The following is a 24,059-nucleotide window of genomic DNA, read 5'->3' as shown; positions in this document are numbered from 1 at the left end:
GTTAGCTCTTTTCAGTCACCATAGTTTTCCTGCAAGAGGAAATGATCCTTATCCTCCAAATTATAGTGTCAGAGAATGATCAGTTCGGCTTTTCAAGCTGTGTTTGTGATAAAGATATTTTTATGAAGAGAGGAATTAATCCTCTAGTTTTCTTGAATATCAAGTCTGCAAGCCTGATGAGGGCAAATGTCTTTTATCTCTTTCTAGTAGCAAGTCAGTGGTGGAGAGTCATCATCAGTACCAAGCAGAAAAGTCCTGAGTTTCTAGCTCAGCACTGAAGAAACCCTAATTATGTCGGTGTTGAGTGTTGTTCTAGTCTTCTGAGAGCTACCTTCAGTGTCTTCAGCTTCCATCCTATAATTGCAATATGGATGCAGATGGAGTTTATGAGTCTAATTTAGTGAGTATTCCATTGTGTCCTACAGTAAATTCTTACAGTACAATTTTAGAAACAAAATCTCTTCTTAAATTGTTTTATAGCTTTGACATATCCTAAGCCTAACTGAATAAAAAATATTTGACTAGGAGAATATACATGATCCTCAAAGAACAGTAACTAAAGGTTGGGTTGCAAGATTTTTTTATAAGACTGAAAGATAATTTCTATTTATTATTCTTGTCTTGGATAGAGAAAGCTCTGAAGTCCTCACCCACTTTTAACTCTCAGTTGATTTCTGACATTGATTGATGTATTTATCATGTTCATGAACTGGGAAGAAGAATTGGGAAGTACTACATTGTGATTTTTTTTAAGCAGGAGCTTCTTTCTGTTTGGCTCCAAGGAGACACTGTGGCCCAGTGATTTCACCAGACTTTTCAATTCCACAGTGAGATTGTTAGTGTAGATAAAACTGACTACGTTTAGATATAATTTTGAGAACTCAAGTCTGTAAGAAGCTCATCACTTTCAAGTGTTTCTGGTTTCAGTGAGGAGCAAGCTCTGAAAAGCTTCAAGTTAGTTATGTTACTTAGTTACGACTTCCAAATTATCATATTTGACATGTTCTACTACGTTTCAATATTGTTAAACAAAACCCTTCTTTTCATTCTAGACCTATCGCATTTCACCTCATCTATTTTGGAAGAGTCATGATGATATTTCCTGATTTCTGAGTGCTTGAATACAGTTGAGATATGTTAAATAATGTTAAAAGTTAAAAAGCTAATTTTCTTAGTGTTGGTTGACTTTTTGGTTTTCTTTTCTGTGTTTAGATGTACTGGGTAACTTTACCATGGTATCTCAGGTGTTGAATTATCTTTTATTTTGCATTTTGAGTGTAATCTATACAATGCAGTTGTTATTAATTACTATTAATTGTTTTACAGTAGGGACTAAAATCCACAGTTAAAAGCTTGAAAACCTTTTGTACTAGAATTCTGCAAAGACATGTTTAAATACAACTTATTTCCCAGAAAGGTTCATAAGCTAAAATCAAGATATCACTGTGGAGATAAGCAAGCAAGAGGAAAGAACAGGAGCAGGAAAGTGAGTGAAACCACAGAAGAATATGGTTAATTGTTATGTTCTAAACCGGATAGAGCTATAAATGCCATTCTTGGTATAAGTGAATAGAAATTATTCAACTGGCAGGGCTTCATTTGCATAGGAAAAAAAATGATGGATATATATATATGTACTTTAAAATTGACTTCAGTACTGTAGTCTTTTTTGCAGTAATGTATCATCTCACCTATTAGCTTTGTTACTTAGTTTGACAGCATTGACGATGTTTCTAAGTACATTAAAAAGTAATGATAGGTGGATAAGGCCCTATAACCCAGCATGCCTTTTGTTCAGGTACCACACGAGCTGTATCTGCATAACTGAATGCACATGAGATTTGTTTGTGAAGTAATCATTTATTATGCAAACACCAGAACTTCATTATATCAAATTTTATTAAATATGTACATGTTATTACTATTTAAAAGAACGAGTATCATTCCAAGATCTGCAAACTTCTCTCTAGCTTTGAGAGCTGCGGCAGAGCCTGTATTAATGCTAGTTTGAAAGCTGTAAGCTAATGCAGTGTCACTGTGAATGACACAGCACCACCTTTGAAGGCAAAACTTCATCAGCTGTATTCTTTAGTTACAATACAATCAAAAAAATCTTTCCTGACAATAATATATTTGTACATTGTTTAAATTTCCCAACTCTGTCCAACTGGTAGGATGGAAGCAAAGAATTCTGTCACGTTTAGGATTCTCAGATGCTGAAGAAGGGAATTCGTACCAGAAACATCTGACGGTAAAGGCCGTTTAAAGGCAGAGAAGGAGGCACAGGAAGCAAAGAGAAAGATGCGTCCATCTCCTCTGCTGGTATCCAGCCAGGAGGTCTTAATATTTTTCTTGCTTAGGGTCCCATGGCCTCAGTGAGGATAATGCTTCCTATCAGTGACCCCCCTTCCCATCACCTCTCCACTAAACTGGTAGGTCAGCTTCTTCTTGACTTTCTTGACCTCCCCTGTCTTGCCGTAGTTTCTCAAAGCCCGTGCCATCTTCTGGTAGGTCATTTTCTTGCGATTGCCTTTCTGGATGCCCCAGCGATGCGCCAATGCTTCTTTGTGTTTGGAGGAGAACTGGAAAGTACCTTTTTCCTTGTCCACCCACCAGATGCTGTCCTTCATGTCTCCACTGCGAAGAAGGTCCAGAAGGAACTGATACAGACGTATCTTTTTCTTGCTGCCTGTGTGAGAGTCAGAGAAGAAAGGCAGTGAAGCATCAGTATTAGCATGTAGTTCCTGGTGACACAGCAGAACCTATATAATTCATATAACTGTTTCAGCTAGCTTGTCAGTCATGTAACTTCTTCAGTTTGCAACATTTATAACAATAGACAGTGTTACACTGTGAGAACAGAATGTGGATTGATGTACCAAGAAGAAAAAACAAGAATAAGGAATTCTAAAGGCCAAACTCTTGTTTTGAAATTAATTTGCTAATTTGAAGCTAACTGAACAACGTTGCTAATTTGAAACTAATCTGAAGCTAATTTGGGCAGGTTATACAGAACCTGACTTTCAGGTACTGAGCAAACAGAGCTAAATATTTTTAAAAATCAGTTCCTTGACCTTCTTGCCTTGTTTTTCTCATCTGTTAATGGAAATTGGAGTAGAAATGGCAAAAGCCATTTCCATTCAGGAAGCCTGAATAGGCAAGGCAGAAGGAGGAAGTGGTAGTACGTGAAGAAATGAGTTTTGAGATATAGACACAGTTATGATCATAAAAGATTCGGAGGACAGGAGAGTGCAAGGAGTCAGGGGCAGTGAAGCTTTGGCAGTGGGATAAAATACTAGCACAGCAGTTCTACGGTTCTATTCATTATCACCATGGTAATGTAACAGCTGCTCAGCACATAGCTTGACGAAGTCCCTCTGTCTTCACTGACCTGTTTCTCCATGCATAATTCCAGGCCCAGGGTCCACGCCATCAGTCTCCCCATCCGATACCTCCAATGGGGGGCTCTGCCTCTCTATGTCCTCCTCATCAGAACTGGGCTGCGGTGGAGAGGAGTACTGTAGGCACATCCGGGGCAAATAGGACACCTTTGGGAGAAAAGAGTAGTAGAGGGAGGAGGTAGTGATAGAGAGTGGGGCATCGAGATAAAAAAAGGAAATGTCATGGAGAGAGTTACAGAGAAAAGGGGGGAGAAAGTAAGAGGTATATGAGATTGTTTAGGGTAATACTTAGTTGTTGACATTTATAATAAATACTATGCAATTAAGAAACACTTCCAATTAACAGGCAACACTTACACATGTACAAAGATGCATCTTTACAAGAGGGAAGGAGGAATAAAGTTGTGAAAGTCAGAACTTTCCCATATGTTATATCCTATGCAAGTGATATTGCCCCTCTTCCCCCATACCTCCCCAAAACTAGCATTCTTCCTAATGAGTTTCTGGTCCCTGTTGCCTATCCCCACTGTAAAACTGCTTTTGAGAACAACTTTTTTCCTAACACAGACCTTCTGGAACTACTGTTTTAAATTTGAAAGAACTGAACAGTTCTGCCCTAGCATGGTTGCTTTGACTGGCTTTGCTCTGTTGTCCTCTTCCTTTCTCAGGCATAGTACCTTCTGACAGCACTGAATCCCTACACGTCTGCATCCAGCTCTGGAGATGGGGTTACACAGGTCTGTCAGCTTCCTGTCCTGAATTTCCCCCGTGAGGGGAACAGCCTTAGCACTAAGATAAAGGATACATCATATTGGCTCACATTCTCTTTTCCTAAGTGGCTATCTGAAAATTCCACGTTAATGGAGATTTCTCATCTGCAAAGCTGGCAAGCCAGTTTTTGTGCTAAATTCTCTTGCCCTTACATAGAGGTCTTGTCAGGAGCAGTGTGGAATATACCTCAGCTCTGCAAATTCTCCGTTGCAGTCCGGTTTGTTAGGGATCATGTCCAGTTGCCATGAATTATTGCAGCTTCTTATTTAAGAATGGGAAGCAGATCAGTCTGAGGGGCAGGGAGTAAGAACCCAATTCCTACATTAAAAAAACCGAACCAACATCTCCCAAACCCAGCAGCATGTCGAATGTGGTTTTCATGAAATGGGCCAGACTGGTAGTCCTGGAAGGTGAGCTCCTTTTGAACTGCTCTTCCTTCCCTCCACCGAGAAAGGACGTCTTGAGCCTGACTCCCCTTACAGGGGACCTTAGGCACTGAAGCGGGGAGTGGGTGTTCGTTTCATGAGTCACACCACCCACCCCATGTCGGGCTTTGCCGAGCGGTGCTTTTCAGATGAGTTTTGCACCAGCTTAAAATGTCCCAATAAGGAGCGTGCAAAGGGCCGGTTTTGGGGTGCAGCAGCTGGCGGTTAATGAGTTGGCAGATTGGCTGGAGCCGATCTGGCAGGAAGGCCAGGATTGGGTAAGAGTGTGTGTAAGCTTCCTGTCAGATCCCCAAGAGCGAAACTTCAGCCCTCACCACAGAGTCACCTTTAGCTTTTTACAGTTAAGAAAGCTGCGGCCTCAGGGGTAGGAAGGAAGGGAGAGACTCTGCCATGGGGGAAGGGGAATGAGAAGGTGGGACAATGTCTTACAGGAGAGGGGAACAGAGATTGGTGCCCCTGCAGAGAAAAAAGTTGTGGAAACCTGGAGTGCGTTGGGGGGTAATGTGGGAGTAAGGAAACTGCTCCTCTGGGGCTGGAGGGGGATGGTGGGAGGGTGCTGTGGAGGAGGGAGGGGGAATGGTGTCTCACAAGCAAAGGGAGTTGCAAAGGCCAGCCTGGGGAGTTGAGTAAGCTTCCCCCCATGCTGTCCCCGCTTTCCCTATCTGCTGTATTTTTGCTTACACTTACTTTGCGCCTGAAACTCAGTGTAGGTCAATACATACAGTGTCACATAGTTACGTTACACAGAGTCACACAGGACCTGCTAGTGTATTTGAAAGAGCCAGGTTACTAATACAGTTCTGGAGAGAGAAAGCTTAAGAAACTGCTAGCTACTTTCCATATTCTGATGTTGTCTCGGGGTCTGTGGCATCCATTTGTGATTTTCCTCTTTCTAAAGCTCTTCACAGTTCTCCAACCTTTTCTTTCATTCTCCCTTCAGAATGACTATTCTTTTCTTTATTCATTATTTGTGAGAGCACCTGTTGGCAGGCTAACAAAACTTTTTAAAGAAATCTTGTCCAAGAACAGCTTGAGCCTCAAATTTGATTTCACAAAATAATGTGATATCAACAGAAAATTAGAGAAATATCTTTGCATGTTCTTCCTTTATTTGCAAACTGTAACTCTGATGTTGCACGACAAGCATGGGTGCAGTTAGTAACTGGCAAATTCAGTGGAGGATTAAAGCTTGTTTCCTGCTTCTGTTTCTTTGAAAATGCCTTGAATAATAGTATGTGTTGCCTAGGACTGTGGCTGAGACACAGCAGAGTCTGAACCTCAGAGCATGCCAAGTATCACTTGCATGAGCTAGTGTAGGTTAAAGTAAAAAGCCAAAAATCCCCAGCTGGTAAGAAAGAGGAGGGTAGTGGTGAATTCTACCTACTAACATCTTCTGCAGCTTGGTATGGGGTGGGGCAGAGAGAGCACAGTGCTCTTTATTAAAAGCTGCAACAAAATTAATTCTCTGCCTTTTGTCCTGAAATGAAAGATGATAACTGAGCAGAGTGAAGTGGGATAAGCAGAACCACCCTGTCTTGTTTTTTGGTGGTGCTTCCAAAGACATCCATAAAGGGGCTAATTTTTATCCTTTGCCTTTGGTTGGAGGTAACGGTCAGTCATTATGTACTAGCAGTTGCAGTGAGCAACTGAAACGACTTGAAGCTTCCCACAGACTGCTGTTCCATGAAGCATTTTTTATATTTGTAACTTTCTGTTCCTAATCCTTTGTTTGTATCTACGTCTTATATTCTATTCCTGATTTTTTTTCTGAGTAGTAGGTGAGAAGTTTGATGGCTTGCAGTCAGTCAGTTTCCTGTTGACTTTGTTAACTTATTCACTCCATTTTTTTCCTTCTTTGTTTTTGATTAATACAGTATTTGTATGCAATTTGTTTGCTTTGAACAAAGAAGCCCAAAATGACAACTCCATGCATGCAGTTTCTCTCACAATACTTCAGCAATGGCACCATTATATGCAGCTCTGTAATCAGCAAACACTTTTTTCCTCTGACCTCAGTCCTATTCTGTCTTGTATTCAGCACATCATTGTATGTAGCTTGCCTGCCTTGGGAAACTCCTTAGCACAAGATCACCCAGCTTTCCTATTGCTCCCAGTAATGACTTTGAGCATATTCTTGTAGGATCAAGAGTTAAAAGTGATCTCCAAACCCACTTTGCTTAGTATCTTTGTAGTACAATGGAACCTCTTATAATTTCAGCTTTAGTGAGAATTCACTGGCGCTTTGGTGACTAACTTTACTGCACAATAGAGTATCTTTTTTTACAGGGAGATGACTGGCTTCATGTAAAATCTGAGCAGAGACAAGACAGTGTGTTTTGGCTCGTGACTTATTTACTTTCAGGTGAAAACACAAGTAAGTTGTCCTCAACCTGTTTCACTGTGGTAAAATTACCAGTGACTTGTCTTCGTTAGCATTTCTTGTACAGGTCATGTAAAATTGTCAGGGTTGCTTGGAAATATTTAAAACTTTCCTACTACTTTGAGGCTCAGAATACTTCCCAGTAGTCAGGGATACCCTTGCTATGACAATGCATAGCTTCTCAGGTCCAGTTCCTCTGCAGAATTTCAAAACAGTTGACTTTCATTCCAAATTAAACAAAACTTTGAAATTTCAAAAACCTCCACAAAATGCAATTATGTTTTTAGGCACAGTTTGAGGAACATGACTCCTCATTATCCAGATAAAAAGAATACTTAAACCACATTTGTCCTGAGAATGAAGAGTTTTATATCAAGTGCTTGTGCAGTAAGAACTTGTGTAATTCATTTCAGCAATCTCTTTCACATAAGAGTATGCATTCCCTGATGCATTATTTTCCTTACCCTTAACTATCATCCTAAATTCTGAATAAGGGTTGGGAACCATACCTGATGGTTGAGTCCGATGTGTGTGGTTGGGATTGCAGAATCCAAGACATGCATTTGTTCAATCTCCATGTGCCTGTACAGCTGCTGCAGCTGGGGAGGCTGTACGCTCTGCAGCTCTGTGAAGTGATTGTCTCCAAAGGTCTCAAACTCACTGTGCATGTGGTGTGGATGATATTCCCAGTAATGATCTAAAGAAAACAAAAATAGATTGTCTGTCATTACAAGATTAAGAAACATGGCATTTACGTGTCTTTCATTGGTTTCTACTCTTGTCGCTGTCCTTTCTGCCCTCTCCATACCGTCCCTGTTGACCTGTCTGTCTCTGGTGACAATCTATGTAGATCCCTGTGAAGTTTCTTTTCCTAATCTCATAAATGCCTGTGGCTGGAAAGTAATACTTAGACCACTTTAGTTAGGAGAATACTCTCAGATGGAGAGATGGATTTCAATGATAATTTAGCACAAGATGCAAAAGACATTAATGCTGGCACCTTTCTCAAGAAGAGACCATAACAATCTTACCTTTTCATTCTTGAGGCAAGAAATTCTACTGATTTACATATTGTCATATTCTCATTACACTCTTCCTCATGGCATGGAAATGAGGAGATGGAGAAAATCTACAGATTATTCTACAATTATCTTCAGTTTTTATTTTACTCTGCTAGCAAAATTTCAGGAATGCTGCAGAAAAGGCACAGCACTTTGCTAGATATTTCCTGTAATCATGTGTTGGTATGTCACACATTTTTCAGTACCAATACTAGAGAATAAAACGATAAACTGTTGCAGCAGTCTGGTGTACACTGTTTACAGTGAGGCTAAATTCTGATGCAGACTCTTTCTTTATTTTTTTAATCTCTTTAGTATGTTTGAAATTTCTGTGATAATTTAGATTTTTTTCAAAACCATAAAAAAGTACTCAGATAACCACTAGCCTGTTTCCTGATTTATTTACATTTGAATTAAATTCCATATAATTCTTAGTTTTAGATTTCTGTTTTTTTAGTTCAATGTAAGCCTCCAAAATTTTTAGAATTTCATATTTGCTGCTCAAAATTTAAAATCTGCTAGAGGAAATGTGAAGCATTGCAAATTCTATTTCTCTCTTATATACAGTAGCTGCATGCATAATTATGCACATATTTGTGTGCACTGTGTTTTTTAAAATCAAAGTCAACATCACGTCCTCTGCTCTGACTGAGCTAGGAACTAATAGTTTAACTTTTCATGTGTCGTTTTATGCATGTCCAAAATTTCTTTATGATATTCAGTGTAACAGTTCTAATTTATATCTTACTATTCTGAGTTTTCTTCCCTTGTATTATTATAAATCATTTCTGTCCTACCCTTCACATGTTTTCAGGTTGCTATCATGTACCCTTACAATCTACTCCTAATTATCACTTAACCCAGCTGCATGTATTTAGCTCTCAGTCTTTCAATATAAATCAGTATATTCACCCCCCTAATCATACTTGTGCACTTCTCCAAGCTCCCTCCCAGCTGTTGACATCCTTCCGATAATGCGATGGACAGAACTGAACATGTTGTTCCAATGTAGTTGTACTGAATTTATAGAGGAGCAATTGTCTTGTTCTGCAATATGATGTTATTTTGTATGACATTATCTGGATACTAATGTGCTGTGAATATTTGTTCTTAAATAGCAGTTTCATTCTTTCTCTCAGCTTCAATCTCCTCATCCTTCCCCACTTATGTTTCAATTAGGTCTAATCTCATTGAGGACTTGAAATCCAGGATAGTGACTTTGAATGTGGCATCCTTTAGAGGGAACTCAGTGACGTGTTTATACCAAACATAGTTGTGCCTGAGAAGTTGTAAGCTCTTTTAGCTGCCTTTATGGCTCAGGCCTGTAGAAATTTATTTGGAGGCTCTATCAGACCATTTACCACACCAGTGCTTACTTTTTTGTCCTTCCTGCTTTTCTGATTCATGGATAAACTATGTCACTGCATGTGAAAGGGAAGGAAAGGTGCTTATAAAAGCACCCAAGGAGTTGCTGCATTACTTTGTAATTTCTTTGCTTTGTTGTATAGCACTTTCGATGGGCTACATATGGATTTTATAGCCCAAAGTTCTAATTACAATGCACAGTAGCACTTCTTCATGTTGTAGTGCTAGAGAAAAATTTTGGTTTCTCTGGTAAAAAAGTGGGTTTTATGGGTGCAAAGTACCCAGGCACTTTTACATTCACATCTGCTCCAACCCAGCAAATGGCAGAGCGTGTGTGAGTTTGAATCCAGAGGTCATCTAAGGCTGTGTCCTCATAGGAGGCTTTGGGCATTTTCAATCTGAAACTTTTTGTTTAGTTGGAAGACTGAGCCACACTAACTCATGCTTTTTCCAGGTTAAATTACTGCAGATTTCTCTAAGTAGAGCCAACCATTGAGGGCCCATATACCATGGGCATCCCTGTATAATAAATTGTTGAGAATACATTGCAGGATTAATCTGTACTTGTGTTCCTTAGAATGATCTGGCTTTGCTCCTTGTGCAGAAAGTCCTCTGTCAGATGGCAACGTATATTCTCAAAGACCCCTTGTCTTTGATAATCTACTACAGCAAATGAGATCAATGCATAATTGTGAGGATGACAAAGCCCAGGAAAAAGTCTCTGAGGCTGTCAATGGCAAGTCTTCAGCTGTGGAATGTCTTACTATGGTGGTCAAGAGACAACACAGTACATTTCCAACATGCATAGCCATGAGTACTTGTGCGTGCTCTGAGTGGTCTACTTTTGATTCTTCTTAAATATTTTTTTATCAGCAGTCATGTTTTTCTACTTCAAGATACCTCTTGTTTTTTTGGAGCCTATGACAAGGTTCCTGCTGCCTCCAGAACTGTTCTTTTAAACTCTTTCTTGGCAAATAAATTAACCTATGGAACGCTATTTATGCATATTCATGTTAATCACTATGTAATATTTAGCCTGGTCATTAATGAATTCCTTTTTTATGGAATTAAGTGCTGCTGTAAAAATACTATAATAGAATAGTACTAATAGCACATCATTTAGGGACTTACAGTGACCATATAATACTAATACATTACAAAATAAATCTATGTCAGAAATTACTTCAATACAAACTTATGTCCGTATATTCAAGTTGTGACAGGAGGAAAAGTCCTTATTTCTTTCTAAATTATCTATAATTTCACAGTGATGCTTAGGAAAAACAATATTGTTTTAGTTACATTAAAAGAGAAATTCAGAATTCTGTCCCCACAAGCCCCTCTGCAGTTAACCATCCTGGCTAAGTTATAGCACATGAAAATATAAAAAAAATCTAAATATCTGTGTCTGCAGTTATTAGAGTTATCAGCAGCTATTTACTTCTATGTTCTTTGTTAGTGTTAAGTCAGTAACGCATAGCAATTCTGTTCTTTTCTCAAAAGCGTGAAGGTAGAAGGAAGAAAAAAGAAAGGGGAGAAAAATTCTAGAAATGGAAAGTGTCTATTCTTTGGGTAAAGGAAAATGTCATTAAAAGCCAAGCTATAGCTACACAATGGAGTCATTATGAGAAATTTCATGTGAAGTGAAAGAGGATGTGAAAAAAATTCTCTCTTATAGAGACATGGAGATGGTGTTTGTTTTGGTCTTGTATGTAGTGAAAGGTTAGAGGAAGGACAATCATGAATTCTGAACTCCCTCCCATGATAGAGAGGATGTTAGCCTGTTGGGAAGCAATAGTGGACCTAAAGGCATTGTGTTAATATTCACCATGGAGGTAGATTCTCACTCTACAAGTGAGAAAACATAACTGAACTTTCTCAGTCATCTTCTGACCAATGTAAATTGCTTTGCTCCTGTTTTAATAGATGAATAATGTTGGAACCAGCAGTTAGAATATTAAATAGGCTTAAGGAAGGTATTTATTATAAAGTGGAGCGGCAGGCTAAATCTGCATCACGGAGTGCAAAACCATGCAGAAATGCATGAGCCAGCTCTTGAACCGGAAACGTGACAGCTCTGTCAGCACAGCACTCTGCCTCGTCTAAGGAGATGACTGTGTTGACATGGCTGTACTTGTGAGGTCTGAGCTAGTGTCTCCGAGTGGTTCTGCTCTGTGCTGTACAGATTTTCCAACTCATTTTGAACTAAGAGAGGGTTTCTTACACAGTGCCACATTGCACAGCTTAGATGTTCCCACTGTGTTTCGCTCATCTGAAAAAACAAGCGAAGAAAAACCCATAGAGGAAATGAGAAAAATATTGAAGGACACTGGAAGATCAATGTCTTGGTTCCCTACAGAATCGCTCTCTGTTGAGTTAAATGCTGTGCTCCTAAGCAGTGCAGCAGTCTTATCTATAATGACAGTAGGATCTCATTAGCTCTCACTTTGCAAACTTCACGATTTTAATAATGCCAAATGTTCAAAAATCTGAGTCAGGCCCCAGCAAATCATGAGAATGGCTTTGAAGTGAGGGGATTTTTTAGTGAAGTTTGGAGTTCTTTCTATTTTCCATATAGCATTTAAGACTAAGGTTCACATGTTTGGACTTTCCTCCACTTCTATGTAGGCTAAAATCCTAACAAAAGCAAAGCTGAGATTCTTAAATGATCATATTACTCCAGGAGGTGGGATGAAAATAAAATCCCAAATCACAAAATCTAGTAAGTTCCATGAGGCTAGCAACAAAGTGAACAAGGGTCAGCATTCAGCTTCATATAAAAAGTGATTTTTACTAAACCAATAACGTTTAGTAATAACTTAGAGACAAAGCTGCAGTGGAATTTTGTAATTACTAAGATTGCATTAGTGTTACAAAATATGCTGTATTACATTTACAGACTTACTAGCATACAAGCTCAGGGTAGGGTGATGGACTAATACATGATCACTTGAAGTAGCTTCTGTCCTGCATGACTGTGTCTCTGTGTTTATTACAGTATTTACAAAATAGTTAAACTACAGTATACCAAAAAAATGCAATGCATGTTGTAATGAACATATGGATATTTTTATGGTGTGTTTTTGCTTGTTAAATTTAGTGTTCACTTATTGGCAATGATCTCCTACATATTAAATTAGTGTCACACTATTGTGTGTACTTTACTGCCTACTCACGTAAACATGGAGTAAGGGTTGCCTTCGGCATTATGTTCTAGAAAAGTGACAGTAACGCATGTAGCACAGATCTACAGATTAAGATATTGCCATCTCTCTTTCACAGAATTAATTTGCTAGCAGTGAGAGAGGTAGTCTGACACTTGAGAAAGACCTTCTATTTCTTTAGCAGTCCCTTATCAGCAAAGTCAGAAGTATTATTCTGTCTTGTAGTATCTATTTACTTTATCTGGTAACTTTTCTTTGAGGTCCATAGTGGTATTGAGTAGACCTGCAAAATTATTTTTTATGTATTGCCAGTGATCTCAGTGTACCCCAAGCTGAACTCCTCTCTCACAATTCTGTCCTACTTATTTCTTCTTTTTTCCTATCTAATCATGTTCTCAGCTCTTTCACTTCACTGCTATCACTGCAGCACTTTATTTATTCTTTTTCCCCGCCATTTTTCAATCATTGTGCTTTTATCCACATTGTTCTGAACACTCAGGATATTTCTAAAAGTAGTTTGTGGCGTCCTTTTCCTGCTCGACTGCACAGCTCTTCTCAAGACCCACTACTTCTGTCATGTTAACAAAATGAAAGCCAAAGTTGGGTTTGTCAATGTTTATAGGAAAGAAGCAAAATGTGTTAATTTGTGTTTTTCACTCCCCTTGGTATTCTTTGCTTGTTCATTGCTCTTTGGGACTGTGAGCAATTCAGGAAAGCATAGGGCATATTAGATATTTAGACACAACCAACTACATTACAGGTGCTTTCATAAATAAAAATTTGATTGAAATGTGCAGGCTGGCATTAAGTTGCCTCTTCCATAACCACTTACTGTAGGAGTTAAACATTAAACAATGTTTTTTGTTTTTAGGGTCTTTAGGACAAGTGCAACACAAATTTAGGAAGAGACAAATTCCTGTTCAAAGTGGATGTTTAGGTACTACTTAGGCATAACCCACATAGGTGACTTTCGAGTTTTTGTTGTGTTCATAATGATGAGTAAAAACGTGTTAATGATCTGAGCAGTGTAGATTAGGAACAGCCTTCCAACAGAAAAATGGGCAGTAAACCAGATGGGATGATAAGATTATGAAAGATAAAGGGATGTTGTTGCTTGAGGTAGCCTAGATTTAATGACAGAAAAGTTATTTCCCAGTGCTTTTTCCTACATGGCATCTTTTCTATCTATTGTTTAATTGTCACAATTGCCTTTTGAGATAATAAACGTTATCCTCATTTTATGAGTGTGTAAACAGGTACAGGTTATAATGTAAAAACCCTGAATTTCCATGTGGAATTTGCTGGGTTTGATTAATGTGACTTGACAGATGCCATGAGATAACTTATAAAAACAGAATTAATTCTTTGTCTCCAGGAGTTAAGAATATTATAGGTGTTTCTTGGATGCAATGTAGAGAACAAATTTAGGTAGGAATCTTTTTCAGGTAAATGCTCAGAACAATCCTATTCTGTAACTTGCTGTCCCTTAAGGTAGCTTCTGTTGCCACAGATAAAACAGTGCTATGCTGTGAAGTTGTTAGATGTCTTAAATTAAGCAGTGATGGGTCTAGTTGCTATATCAGTGGGAGTCTTTTAGGGAAACTCCAGGATCTGAAGGGACTGCCACGAGTGATACAGAACGGTGCTTTTCCTTCCTGAGTCAATATTGACTCTGATATTTCCAGAGTGGTGTTGCTGGACTATTGTATTGCACAGGAGACAAAATTCACAAAGCAAGACTCTCCCCTCTGCATTGATTTAGAGTCCAGTGCCCAGAAAACATGAAAATATAAAGACACCAAAGCTTTGAAATCACATACATAAATTGAAGCAATAAATAATCATACAGTAGTTTTATATTGAGGTAGGTTTACGTACAAACAGCTACAAGGAAGTTTTACATAGATTTAGAGAGAGGAAGTACTTAAGTGTACTGCAGGAAGAGTGAAAGTTACAGCTAGGTGTGGCAGCATGCAAAAGAGATCAAAAGAAAGAGAGAAATATATGGAGTTGAAAAAGGCCAAATACCAAAGAAACATAATTAAAATGAAGGTACAAATACAGTATCTAGGACCTAAGTCAAACAGGAATTGGAGATGGGAACACAAGAAGAGAAATACAGTATTGCAAATCCATGTCCTCAAAGAGTTCTGAAACAAGCAGAGTGCTTTTGATCTGCAGAGGAAAGTAAAAACACACTGAAGATAATGAAGGATAGAGATCATGAGATCCCATCTTCCTGGCAAACAGTGAATGTCCTGGAAGCTCCTTGCATCATTCAGTGCTTTCGAAAATTCTCTTTCAGAATTCTCTTTTCAGAATTCTCTTTCAGAAATTCTATTTCAGAGAACATGGTAATGTTGCAGTTGCTGGGTTGGAACAGTGCCATTAAGCAGAATAAAATATTGTTGGTTTCTGATTTGAAAGTATGTGCCTATACAGTATAGATCACAGCAACATGTCTGTTCTTTTCCTGAATGTCCTAAGTCTATTTCCTGTGGTATCCTATGCGACTTTATGCTCCAGGGAGATATTTTTTAACTTACCACCATGACTCTCTCCATCACTGTTGAGATATTGGTAATAGTCATGGGGCTGTCGGTAGAGGTCTGACTCATAGGGTACCATATCTTCAGAGGGCTGTAAAGACAAGAGGAATTTTTAGAACTGTAAGCTTACACAAATCCCTTCAAAATTATTCATATAGTTAGTGAAGGGGAGATGCCAACACATATTAAATTGCCTAGGGAAAGAAGGGGGAGGCTTCAAGTTCTTATTGAACCAGCAGGAACAAAATGCTTGACACCAAACAATGGTTTGGGGGAAAAAAAAAAAAAAAAAAGAGTAATCCATCTCCTTAGACCCAGTCTATGTAGCAGAACTTATCCTGTGGTATTACATAAGTTCTTGATATCCCACCCTCCAGCCTTCTGTGGATACTACTTAGAGAGCTGTCTTGGACATCAGGCCCAAGCCAAGATGCCATCACACCAGGACAGCAGGGAAACCTTTTCTTTGGTAGTGACAGACATTTATTGTTATTATTCCTCCTGTACACAAAAGAAAAAGCAGAAACTTGTCTTGCCTAAGCATGCTACTCTGAGTGTTTCTAGGAGGTCTCACTAAATGGTGGCAGTTTGTAGGAGGGTAATGACGTTGACAGAGGGCATAAAAACATTTTCTTTCTCAGTTTTTGTCCAAGATGATCTGTAAATGTTTGTTGGTTCAAATCAGCTGCACAGGGCTGTTAGGTATGCACAGAGAAGACTTTAAAAGTCCAAATGTGGGGCAGATATTGAGGCGTGACCTATTGGATGCTTAGCTGTAGAATTGAAGTCCTCCCTGTCTTCTTAAAACAGGTGACATAGGGTAACTTTCCCACTTGTCTTCCTCCCCATGCCTAGTACTCCAATGTTAATACTGTTTAACGTCTTATATTGTTTCAGTAAAGGTGGTCTGTTTATTATTAGTTGCGCACAATTCTGTTGCTTCATTTAACGTTTGGTTTTGTCTTTTTCCAGAATGAAGAGTTAGAGCAGGGCAATTTCCTTCACAGGGCTTTGCTAAACTTTTGTCCAATTAAGTTCGTTACAATATTTTCTTCCAATCTGAACAAATTCTTATGGTGTCAACAGCAATGCAGAACTCAAACACCTTCTTGCTTTTTGTTCTGAAAGGAAATTATTTCTAGTAGGTACTAATAGAAACATTTTTCTTCTGTTAATGACTTCAGCATAACTAACTTTAAAGAAAAGGACAAATGTTTAAAACAACATAATAACTTACATGATGGACATATTTTTTACGTTCATATGTTTATATGTTCATATGCCTATCTGTATGTCCCAAATCCTTATCTCCCTCCATAAATTTGTCTCATTTTTGGAACACCAGCATTTTGTAAGCTTAGGCTATGGTGACAGCATGCCAGAAATGCAGGTGAGCTTCTCTTTTTCCTCCTCCTCTAGACTACTTGAGAACATGAAACCTAAGGCAGCAGCTGGCATTAAAATACAGATGGAGGTGGTAGATAAGCAGTTGGCAAAAGGAAAATTTTTTTTTCTGGTGAGAACTACATCAGAGTTACCATTGCTCATTAACTCTAATCTTTAATTCTTCTAGTTAACTCCTTCAGTTCATTCTGTTGGAATTTGGGGATTTAAAGATTGTCCTTTTCTAGGGATGTGATTTCTATGATGACATTGAAGAAATTAGACCAAGAAAAAGAGAGACTTATTCCCAGAGGATTAAGATGTTAGAACACAAAAAAATAGAAAATACTTTTAGAAATTACTTTGGACCTTGGTAGATCCTTAGTAGCAGCTGCGTGCTGTATTAGCCTATCATATTAAAATGCACTGGTAAGATTGCCTAAAATGTCATGACTTCCAGAATACACACTAACTGGGCATCAGAACCATGGAATATTCAAAGCCTCAGGAGCAAATCCATTGCCTGGCTGTCAGCTCCCAATATAATCTGTGGTGGTGGATAATTGTTTTGGGGAAATCTTGAGAAGATGATAACTGACAATAAAGACAAGCTAAGGGAAAGACTAATTAAAAGGAGCAAATCATCATTTAATTGTATGCACAGCAGTGATACCAGTGAAGGGACTCCTCTTATTTCTGGTCTCCAGAGGACATAGGTGCAGTCTCCCTTTCCAAATCAATATCATTCCAATAGAATTGCCCTTCATCTACACAGAGATTTAATGGGAAGTATAACCTATTTTCCAGATTTCAGAGGGGTGGTCAAAGGAGACAGTACAGCATGGATTCTCTCTGATGCTTCTGGTTTTCCTCCACATATTTTCTTTGTGTTCTCTCTAACCATGACTGGTTATATGCATTCACTCATCCCCATTCCTTAGACCTGTGGTGTACTCTGATCTCTGACAAGAAAAAGTAATGAGACTGTGTTTTGTCTTCTTCCAGACAAAGTTCTGAATGGAATTTCTACTTTTTATTATCTTTGCAAATTAATTCAACCCACTCCCTCATTTCCTTTCCATAAATATATGCTTCCTGTTAAATCCTGTCAACCTGAAGAATGTATGAAGTTTTTGCCTTCATATTCAGGATTGATAATTTGTCATAACTCAAAGGAAAGCATTCATATTCCATGAAAGGAGAGACCTCAACATCCAAATGGAAAATGCACATCATACTATTTGGGAGAAATGGAGGTTAAAAAAGTCATATAAATGTATATAGTTCGAAAGAAAAATCTTTGTTTCCTTTCAACTAAAATACTAGAAACTGACTGAAATTATAAAAATTTTCCATATCTAAATGCATCAAAGTTTGTAGCTCTGATAAATATTTAGCCAAAAGCAAACAAATTTCCAAAGAAATCGGTGTCCTGTCAATCTACACTTAATTTGCTATGTATAAAATTTCCACAACTACAACAAAAGCTCTATCACTCATATCTTTAGAGAAGTATAGCTTGGCAGGAAGGCCAAGCATCAGTCCAAAAGTAGATAAACAATACATATTTTAGGCATGGGAAAGAACATTTGACTTTTCCTAGTTGTGTTCTTCCTTTGTTGTCTCTTCTTACCTAAGATTTTCCAAACTCTCCCATTTCAGTCCAATATACTGTAACAGGCAATAGTGTCTCACAGTCTGAGAGCTGAGAATGAAGTATTTCTACCATTCAAAAGCTAGTTTTACAAGTTCAGATGTGTATTCAATGAACAGAGCTAAAGGAAGGTGTGTTAAATAGACTCTTAAAAAAGTGATTCCCTTAATATTTACAGATCTGGCTGACAGCAGAGTGAATTGCAGATACTTAACATCTAAAAAACAGTCTGCTTTTACATAGATCATTGGTTTTTTAAATACTCTGTTTTGAAAGTCTGGGACTTAAAATCTCTTTAGTATGGATTGTGGGAATTTTCTTCCTTGAATTTGTTTTCTGCTCAGTGGTCCATTTGATAAAATATGTATGTGTATATCCTTGTTAACTCATGCAACCTGGACCAATCCATCCCCACAAAGGACTTGAATTGGCACCACTTTCCATCTTGGTGTCTGATCTTCAAGGGTACAGTAACTAACATGGGAAGATGTATATTAAATATTTAAAAGTTTATGTATCATAAAATTAATCAGGTGGTGGTCAAAGGAGACAGTACAGCATGGATTCTCTCTGATTATCTTTATCCTATGGGAAGGTGGGATATTTTCCTCTGTTTTTTTTAAAGTTTTATTAAAAGCTTTTTCTCTAGTTAGAGAAGAGGTTTCACCATGTGCTGCTGTTGCCTCTTGTACCAGTCTTTACCCACTTGCCCTGTCCTTCTCTGGAACCTCCCCACCCACACACCCATTTCATCATCTTACTTACTAATAGCACTTCCATGACACTGAACTGTTTTGTTTCCCCTGACAAAAAGCAAAGAATGGCTTATGTTACAACTTAATATTTAACTGATGTCAATGGCCATTTGTTCTATTAATTGTTTTCATGTAAAAGAGCAACAGAAAGCTTTTCTAGCAACTCATAGCTGTGGTCTGAAGTTGATATCTCCTTTCCTACATGCCATGAGGTGCAGCACGCTATCTAAAAACCATATTCCAACCTCAAGCAAGAGGTCAACAAACAATATTTTGTCACAGACTTTGATAAATGGAGAGTTGCCTCCGTCTTCCTTCTTTGCCCGATCTGAAAATCACGGGAAAAGCCACAAAACTACTTGGAGAAAGCTTGTTTGGCATTGGTTAAGAGAGATACAGGGGACACAACTGAATAGCAATATGAAAATTCTTGTTATTCACTAAGACTTTGTCAGATGATTCCAGGTGATTGTAAATTCACTAAATGCGGATCTTTTTTTGTTATCCTGACATAAGTATTCACTGGCATGTGATTCAGAAATACTCCACACAGTTTCCAACGATGTGCTGCTGAGACAAGTTTTAAGGCCAAGATTAATGGTATGTCCTTGGAAAAAAATTACAGTATAACTATTTTAGAAAAGATGAGTAAAAATATTAGCATGATCACTCATTGGGCCAGCCTCACTGGATCATGCTGGCAACACAGTTATGTGGAACAGAGCGCTTCTGTGGGGCATTTTCGCTCTAATACAAATATGCTTCCATTCAAAGCTGTGATTTCTACAGGTGGCTACGTAGGGATTCACATATAACTGGGGCCCTCTTTAGGCAAAGGTGTTTGACTTAATAATTTTTCGACCCGTAGCACAACTAGATTCTATCATGCACTGGAAGACACGGGCCCAGTTTGCAGAACTTTTCCATGCAAAATTCCTGACCTTCAGAGAAAGATGCAGTACTCCTAAACCACTTGAGCAGCGTTTTCCCAATGAAGGGTAAGAGTTTCCTAGTGTAGTCAAGAGGAAGGCAGTTACTGACCCACCCTCAACTGAAAGGGGAGGGGCAGAGGAGAGAAGTATTGCTTCACAGAAACCCCTGTCTAGAAACAGGCTTATGTCTCCCCTCTGAAAAAGTCCCAGGAGGCACAGACATTTATAATGATGCCATGTGGGGCTCTAGCTGGCAGTGCTCAAAGTGCACTTAAAACTCTTTTGAAAGTACAAAACACAAAATTATTCATTTTTGGACATTTTAATCACAAAAATAAAAACCAAATTGCCCTGTCAAGTGCTCCTGTAAGATGTAATTGTATTTTCACTGCCTGTTGTATCACTCATCTGAACAGAGTTCAGCCAGAATATTAACTGCAACACAAATTAGAATATGGGCCAGACTGTGTTAGATTCTCACTCCATTTATTAAATGTATGCACTGGAATTCAATACTGAAAAAAAGAGTCCAGAAAACTTGGCTATGAGTGAATGAGTAGACAGAAAATTAACAATTACATTTTTTTTGTAAAATGGAGACGCTGGTTTCTGGCGTAGTTAAGGACAAGGTTTGGGTTTCTTTTTAATTTTTTTTTAAGCCCAACAAGTAACATACTGAGAAATCTCTGTGTACTTTTTTCATTTTCTCAGTTTCTTTTCAGATTTCTATCCTGACGCATTTACAGTAGATCCACTGGGCAACTCACTGCATTTAAGAACAAGAAAAAAAGATTTTTAGGGTCGTCTCACGCTTTGGGTAGATAGGGGATTTCAGGGACACTGATGATGAACTACTAGAATAAAGGGTCTCCCAAAAAGAAGACATATTTTTTCAGTCAACATGGATACCAAACATGAAAGGAATTCAAAGGGCCATCTTTCTGGGTGGAAGATAAGGAAACATGTGTTTAGCCTTCGTTAGATGGGACAAGACAAAAAGAAAACTTGATACAAGTTTTGTTAAAAAGACTCTTGGATCTGCGTTGTCTCTTTCTGTTTTCTGAATACATATAGCAATTACCGTACGTCATCTACTATATAAAAAGGCAAGTAATGCACCTTATTTGACATCTCTTCAGCTTCTACAATTTAGTAAAATCTACTTAGGGCCTCTTTTACCCATTCTACTTAGAGATTTCCCATTAAGGTTTGTTTCTGAACAACAGGTTAGTGACTTTACGTTCTTCATAAATAATAATTTCCGAACTCACCATACGATAAATTACAGCAGTGTAACAATGCTTCAGAGTTAAAGAAAGGATAGAAACAGCCTCATAAGCATACAGAAAAATTTGTATCTTAGCGAAAACATTGAAAGACCCAATTAAGGGCTGTGGGTTTTTTCCCCTCATTCACCAATTCCTTTTTCATAGCAAGTGAATTCAAGAGAATTCAGTTCCAGAGAAGCTGAAGTTAGAAACTAAAATGCCGTCATTGCAAAGAGCACAGAGTCCTAAAATCTGCAATATGTAAAATCAGCATTCAGCAACTCTTCTCTCACAGATCGGTAGATAGTTAAATACATAAACTATGTCACCAACTCTAGATTATTAAGAATTACAACCTGAAGAATGACTCGGCCTTATATCACAAAGCTGGCACTGAAGAAAAAAATTTACTGACTTGCTATACGCATACTGTACAAAAATACCATACATTTAATCTATGAAAACAAATGGAGATCAAAATCAGATACAAGTTTGGGAGGAAATGTTAATGTCCCATTCATTGCAATGTTGTCACTAGCTTTATATATTGACCTAAGCCCAACTTCCTGGCATTACAAATACAGACCAAAACAGAGATATTCTCAAACAATAAAACCTGGTTTACTTTGACTTTTGCTACTGAGCCCAATGATCCATATTAGGAATAAACCCCATATACTCACAGGGGGAATGAGGGGAAATCCTTCCATTTTGCAAGCTTGCAACATTCAGCCAACTTCTGAGTGAATTTTTCTTAATTCAGTTTTCAAACATCCAGAATAACTGACTTGAAAAAATCACATGAAACAAACAAAAAAGAAAAAGAAAAAAAAAAAAGAAAAAAAAAAGTAAAAAGTGAGATCCTCGGACTCCGTGAAGTCCCTTTGCAGTGATGGATCTCAGGATAGGAGGAGGACCCTAACAAGTTTTCATAGTTTGCCCTAATAGGTTCTGAGGTGAACTTCTTCCCGAGCTGTATGTGAAGTTCCTGATTTTATCAAATGTGTGTAGAAGGGAGATAGCCCTTGGGTCTATCAGTGCGCTGTGACATCACAGCTTTTAGCCAGTTTGCATAAATCTCATTTCAGGGAGCAGCGGCGCTGTAACAGGAAGTCTGCCCTGAGCCAGATCTGCCATGGGCAGGTGCTTACTGTATAATCAGCAACCCAGAGCCTGGGCCTGCTACCAATAAACAAGCACATGGGTGCAGTGCTCTGTGGAAGACTATGTGCTTCCCACTGTAGATGAACCATAACGATGGTGCTGCTCTCTGGCTTAATGATGTATCATAGAGACACAGTCCTGACAACTTCTGTGAGGACAGTGCAGTGGCATAGACTTGCTTTAATAATAGTCCTGTGTTGGAATTAGGTAGCAATACTTAGCAGAAAGGAAAAAAAGAGTATGCAGTTTCAAATATACAGTCTTAGATTTCTACAAAACACTGAAGTTAAGCCCATGAGACTTTCTTCATAAACTTTGCAATAGAGCAAAATGATTCAGTGAAAGATACTTAGCCCTCTTATTTGTTTCTTGTGATTTCTTTTCTTTTCTAGCTCCTGCAAGGAGAAAGCAAGTGGGGAAAAGGAGAAAGTATTACATGTCCCATGCAATGACTTGATTTCTCTCACATCCTGAGTGCCTTTAACAGTGAGTAGAGAACAAGATTTGTAGACTTGTATCTAAACAGTCAGGTGCCAAAATTTCTTGTAGAGATTTTGCTTTAGCTCTTCTCACATGGTGTTCTCCCCTCTCTTTGTCCCACTGTTTTACTTGCATTTGGCTGCACTGAACAAATGGCCTTCGGACTGAGGTTCTGGCAGGGGCAGGGGTGAGTGGGCCACGGGGCAGGATGTAGAGGGTGGGGCCTTGCTACAAGGGGAGAACGCTCTCATTCTGCAAAATGCCTTCTTGCTTTGCAGTTAGTTACTAATGTCTTGGAGAAGTGAAGTTTCTTTGTCTGGGTTGTTCCCCTTCAATCTATGCCCATGTGCCACAGGTTCTGCTTTTGAAAGTAGCCTGTTCACCACTCACCTGGGTCTAAGTGTGAGGGGGAATTTCAGCCACTACAGACTTCCTCCCTCATACACTGGTAAAACCAGAGGCCGCTCACAAGTTCCTCTCATTTCCCACCCTAAGGAACTCAACAAGCAAACCATATTAGCAATGGGATAAGATCAAGAACATGATGGGAGATTAACTCTTGAAGCCCCAAACTGAATTTCACCAGCACCAGTTGATACGTAAGCATTTCATTCTTATTTTATTCATACCATGCAATCTTGATTTTAACCTAGAAATAAGCAAGCTGCTAACCAGTCCACTTCTGTCTCTGAGATGGTTCTCAAGTCTCCCCTTGGATACCAGCCTGGAAGTGATCAGAACCACCTGGGGGAAAAGGAAAGAAGCAAAGTACAGTCCCGATGATAAAATTCAGTGCAAACAGAGGAGAAGGGAGTGAACAATAGCATACACAAATCTTAAAGTGGGTAATTGGATAATAGGTGATAAAAGTAATTGTGGAAATTGTGTGTCTATTAAAAAGGCTCTTCAGAACAAAGAAGATATGCTATCTGATTCATCGTATGCTGAAAGATAGCTTAAGCAGCTACTGGAAGGTTTTAAAATGTAGTGTTTTACACAGAGAGGCTTCTATTAAAGTGGAATGCAACTATATTTCATACGCTGGAGAATGTTTCTGCACTGTCTTTTAGCACAGGAAATTACCTAATAAGGATAGATATTTTGCATCAGCCTTACTGCACTCAGGGAATGCTAGATCACCAACATTATCAACCATGTTTAACATATGAGTAATCATAAGCACGCCAAGGTTATCAATATAAATAATGAAATTGAGTCTCTATATGATGAATTACAACCAATTAATATGCCATAAATCTTGAGGACCAGCAGAAAGTCCAGAAGTT

At 38.5% G+C, this 24,059-nt stretch overlaps 1 protein-coding gene across 2 annotated transcripts; it reads right to left on the bottom strand.

Annotated features, from left to right (window-relative positions):
- Window positions 1-1,886: 1,886 nt before the first annotated feature.
- Window positions 1,887-21,912, bottom strand: SPI1 (Spi-1 proto-oncogene). 2 transcript variants are annotated; one of them, XM_050898017.1, is made up of 6 exons: window positions 21,813-21,912; window positions 21,545-21,547; window positions 15,135-15,228; window positions 7,508-7,695; window positions 3,392-3,548; window positions 1,887-2,689 (listed from the first exon to the last, which is right to left on the bottom strand). In XM_050898017.1, the coding sequence occupies exons 1-6, from the start codon at window positions 21,855-21,857 to the stop codon at window positions 2,373-2,375; spliced, it is 804 nt and encodes a 267-aa protein (XP_050753974.1). In that variant the 5' UTR covers window positions 21,858-21,912; the 3' UTR covers window positions 1,887-2,372. The 2 variants fall into 2 exon arrangements, with proteins under 2 accessions (XP_050753974.1, XP_050753973.1); XM_050898016.1 differs by lacking the exon at window positions 21,545-21,547.
- Between the last annotated feature and the right edge of the window lie 2,147 nt (window positions 21,913-24,059).

This window comes from Gymnogyps californianus, chromosome 5 (assembly GCF_018139145.2).
Source record: "Gymnogyps californianus isolate 813 chromosome 5, ASM1813914v2, whole genome shotgun sequence".
NCBI lineage: Eukaryota > Metazoa > Chordata > Aves > Accipitriformes > Cathartidae > Gymnogyps > Gymnogyps californianus.
The sequence above is the reverse complement of the archived record's forward strand: the minus strand, read 5'-3'. Positions and strand labels throughout refer to the sequence as shown.

Excerpts from the sequence above, each read along its gene's own strand:
- SPI1 (XM_050898017.1), bottom strand. The coding sequence starts at position 21,857 with ATGTTGCAAGCTTGCAAAATGGAAGGATTTCCCCTCATTCCCCCT. Across the intron at positions 7,696-15,134 it reads TGATGGAGAGAGTCATGGTG|ATCATTACTGGGAATATCAT; the intron begins GTAAGTTAAAAA and ends TGTTTTCTTTAG. Across the intron at positions 3,549-7,507 it reads ACATCGGACTCAACCATCAG|GTGTCCTATTTGCCCCGGAT; the intron begins GTATGGTTCCCA and ends TTTCTCCCAAAG.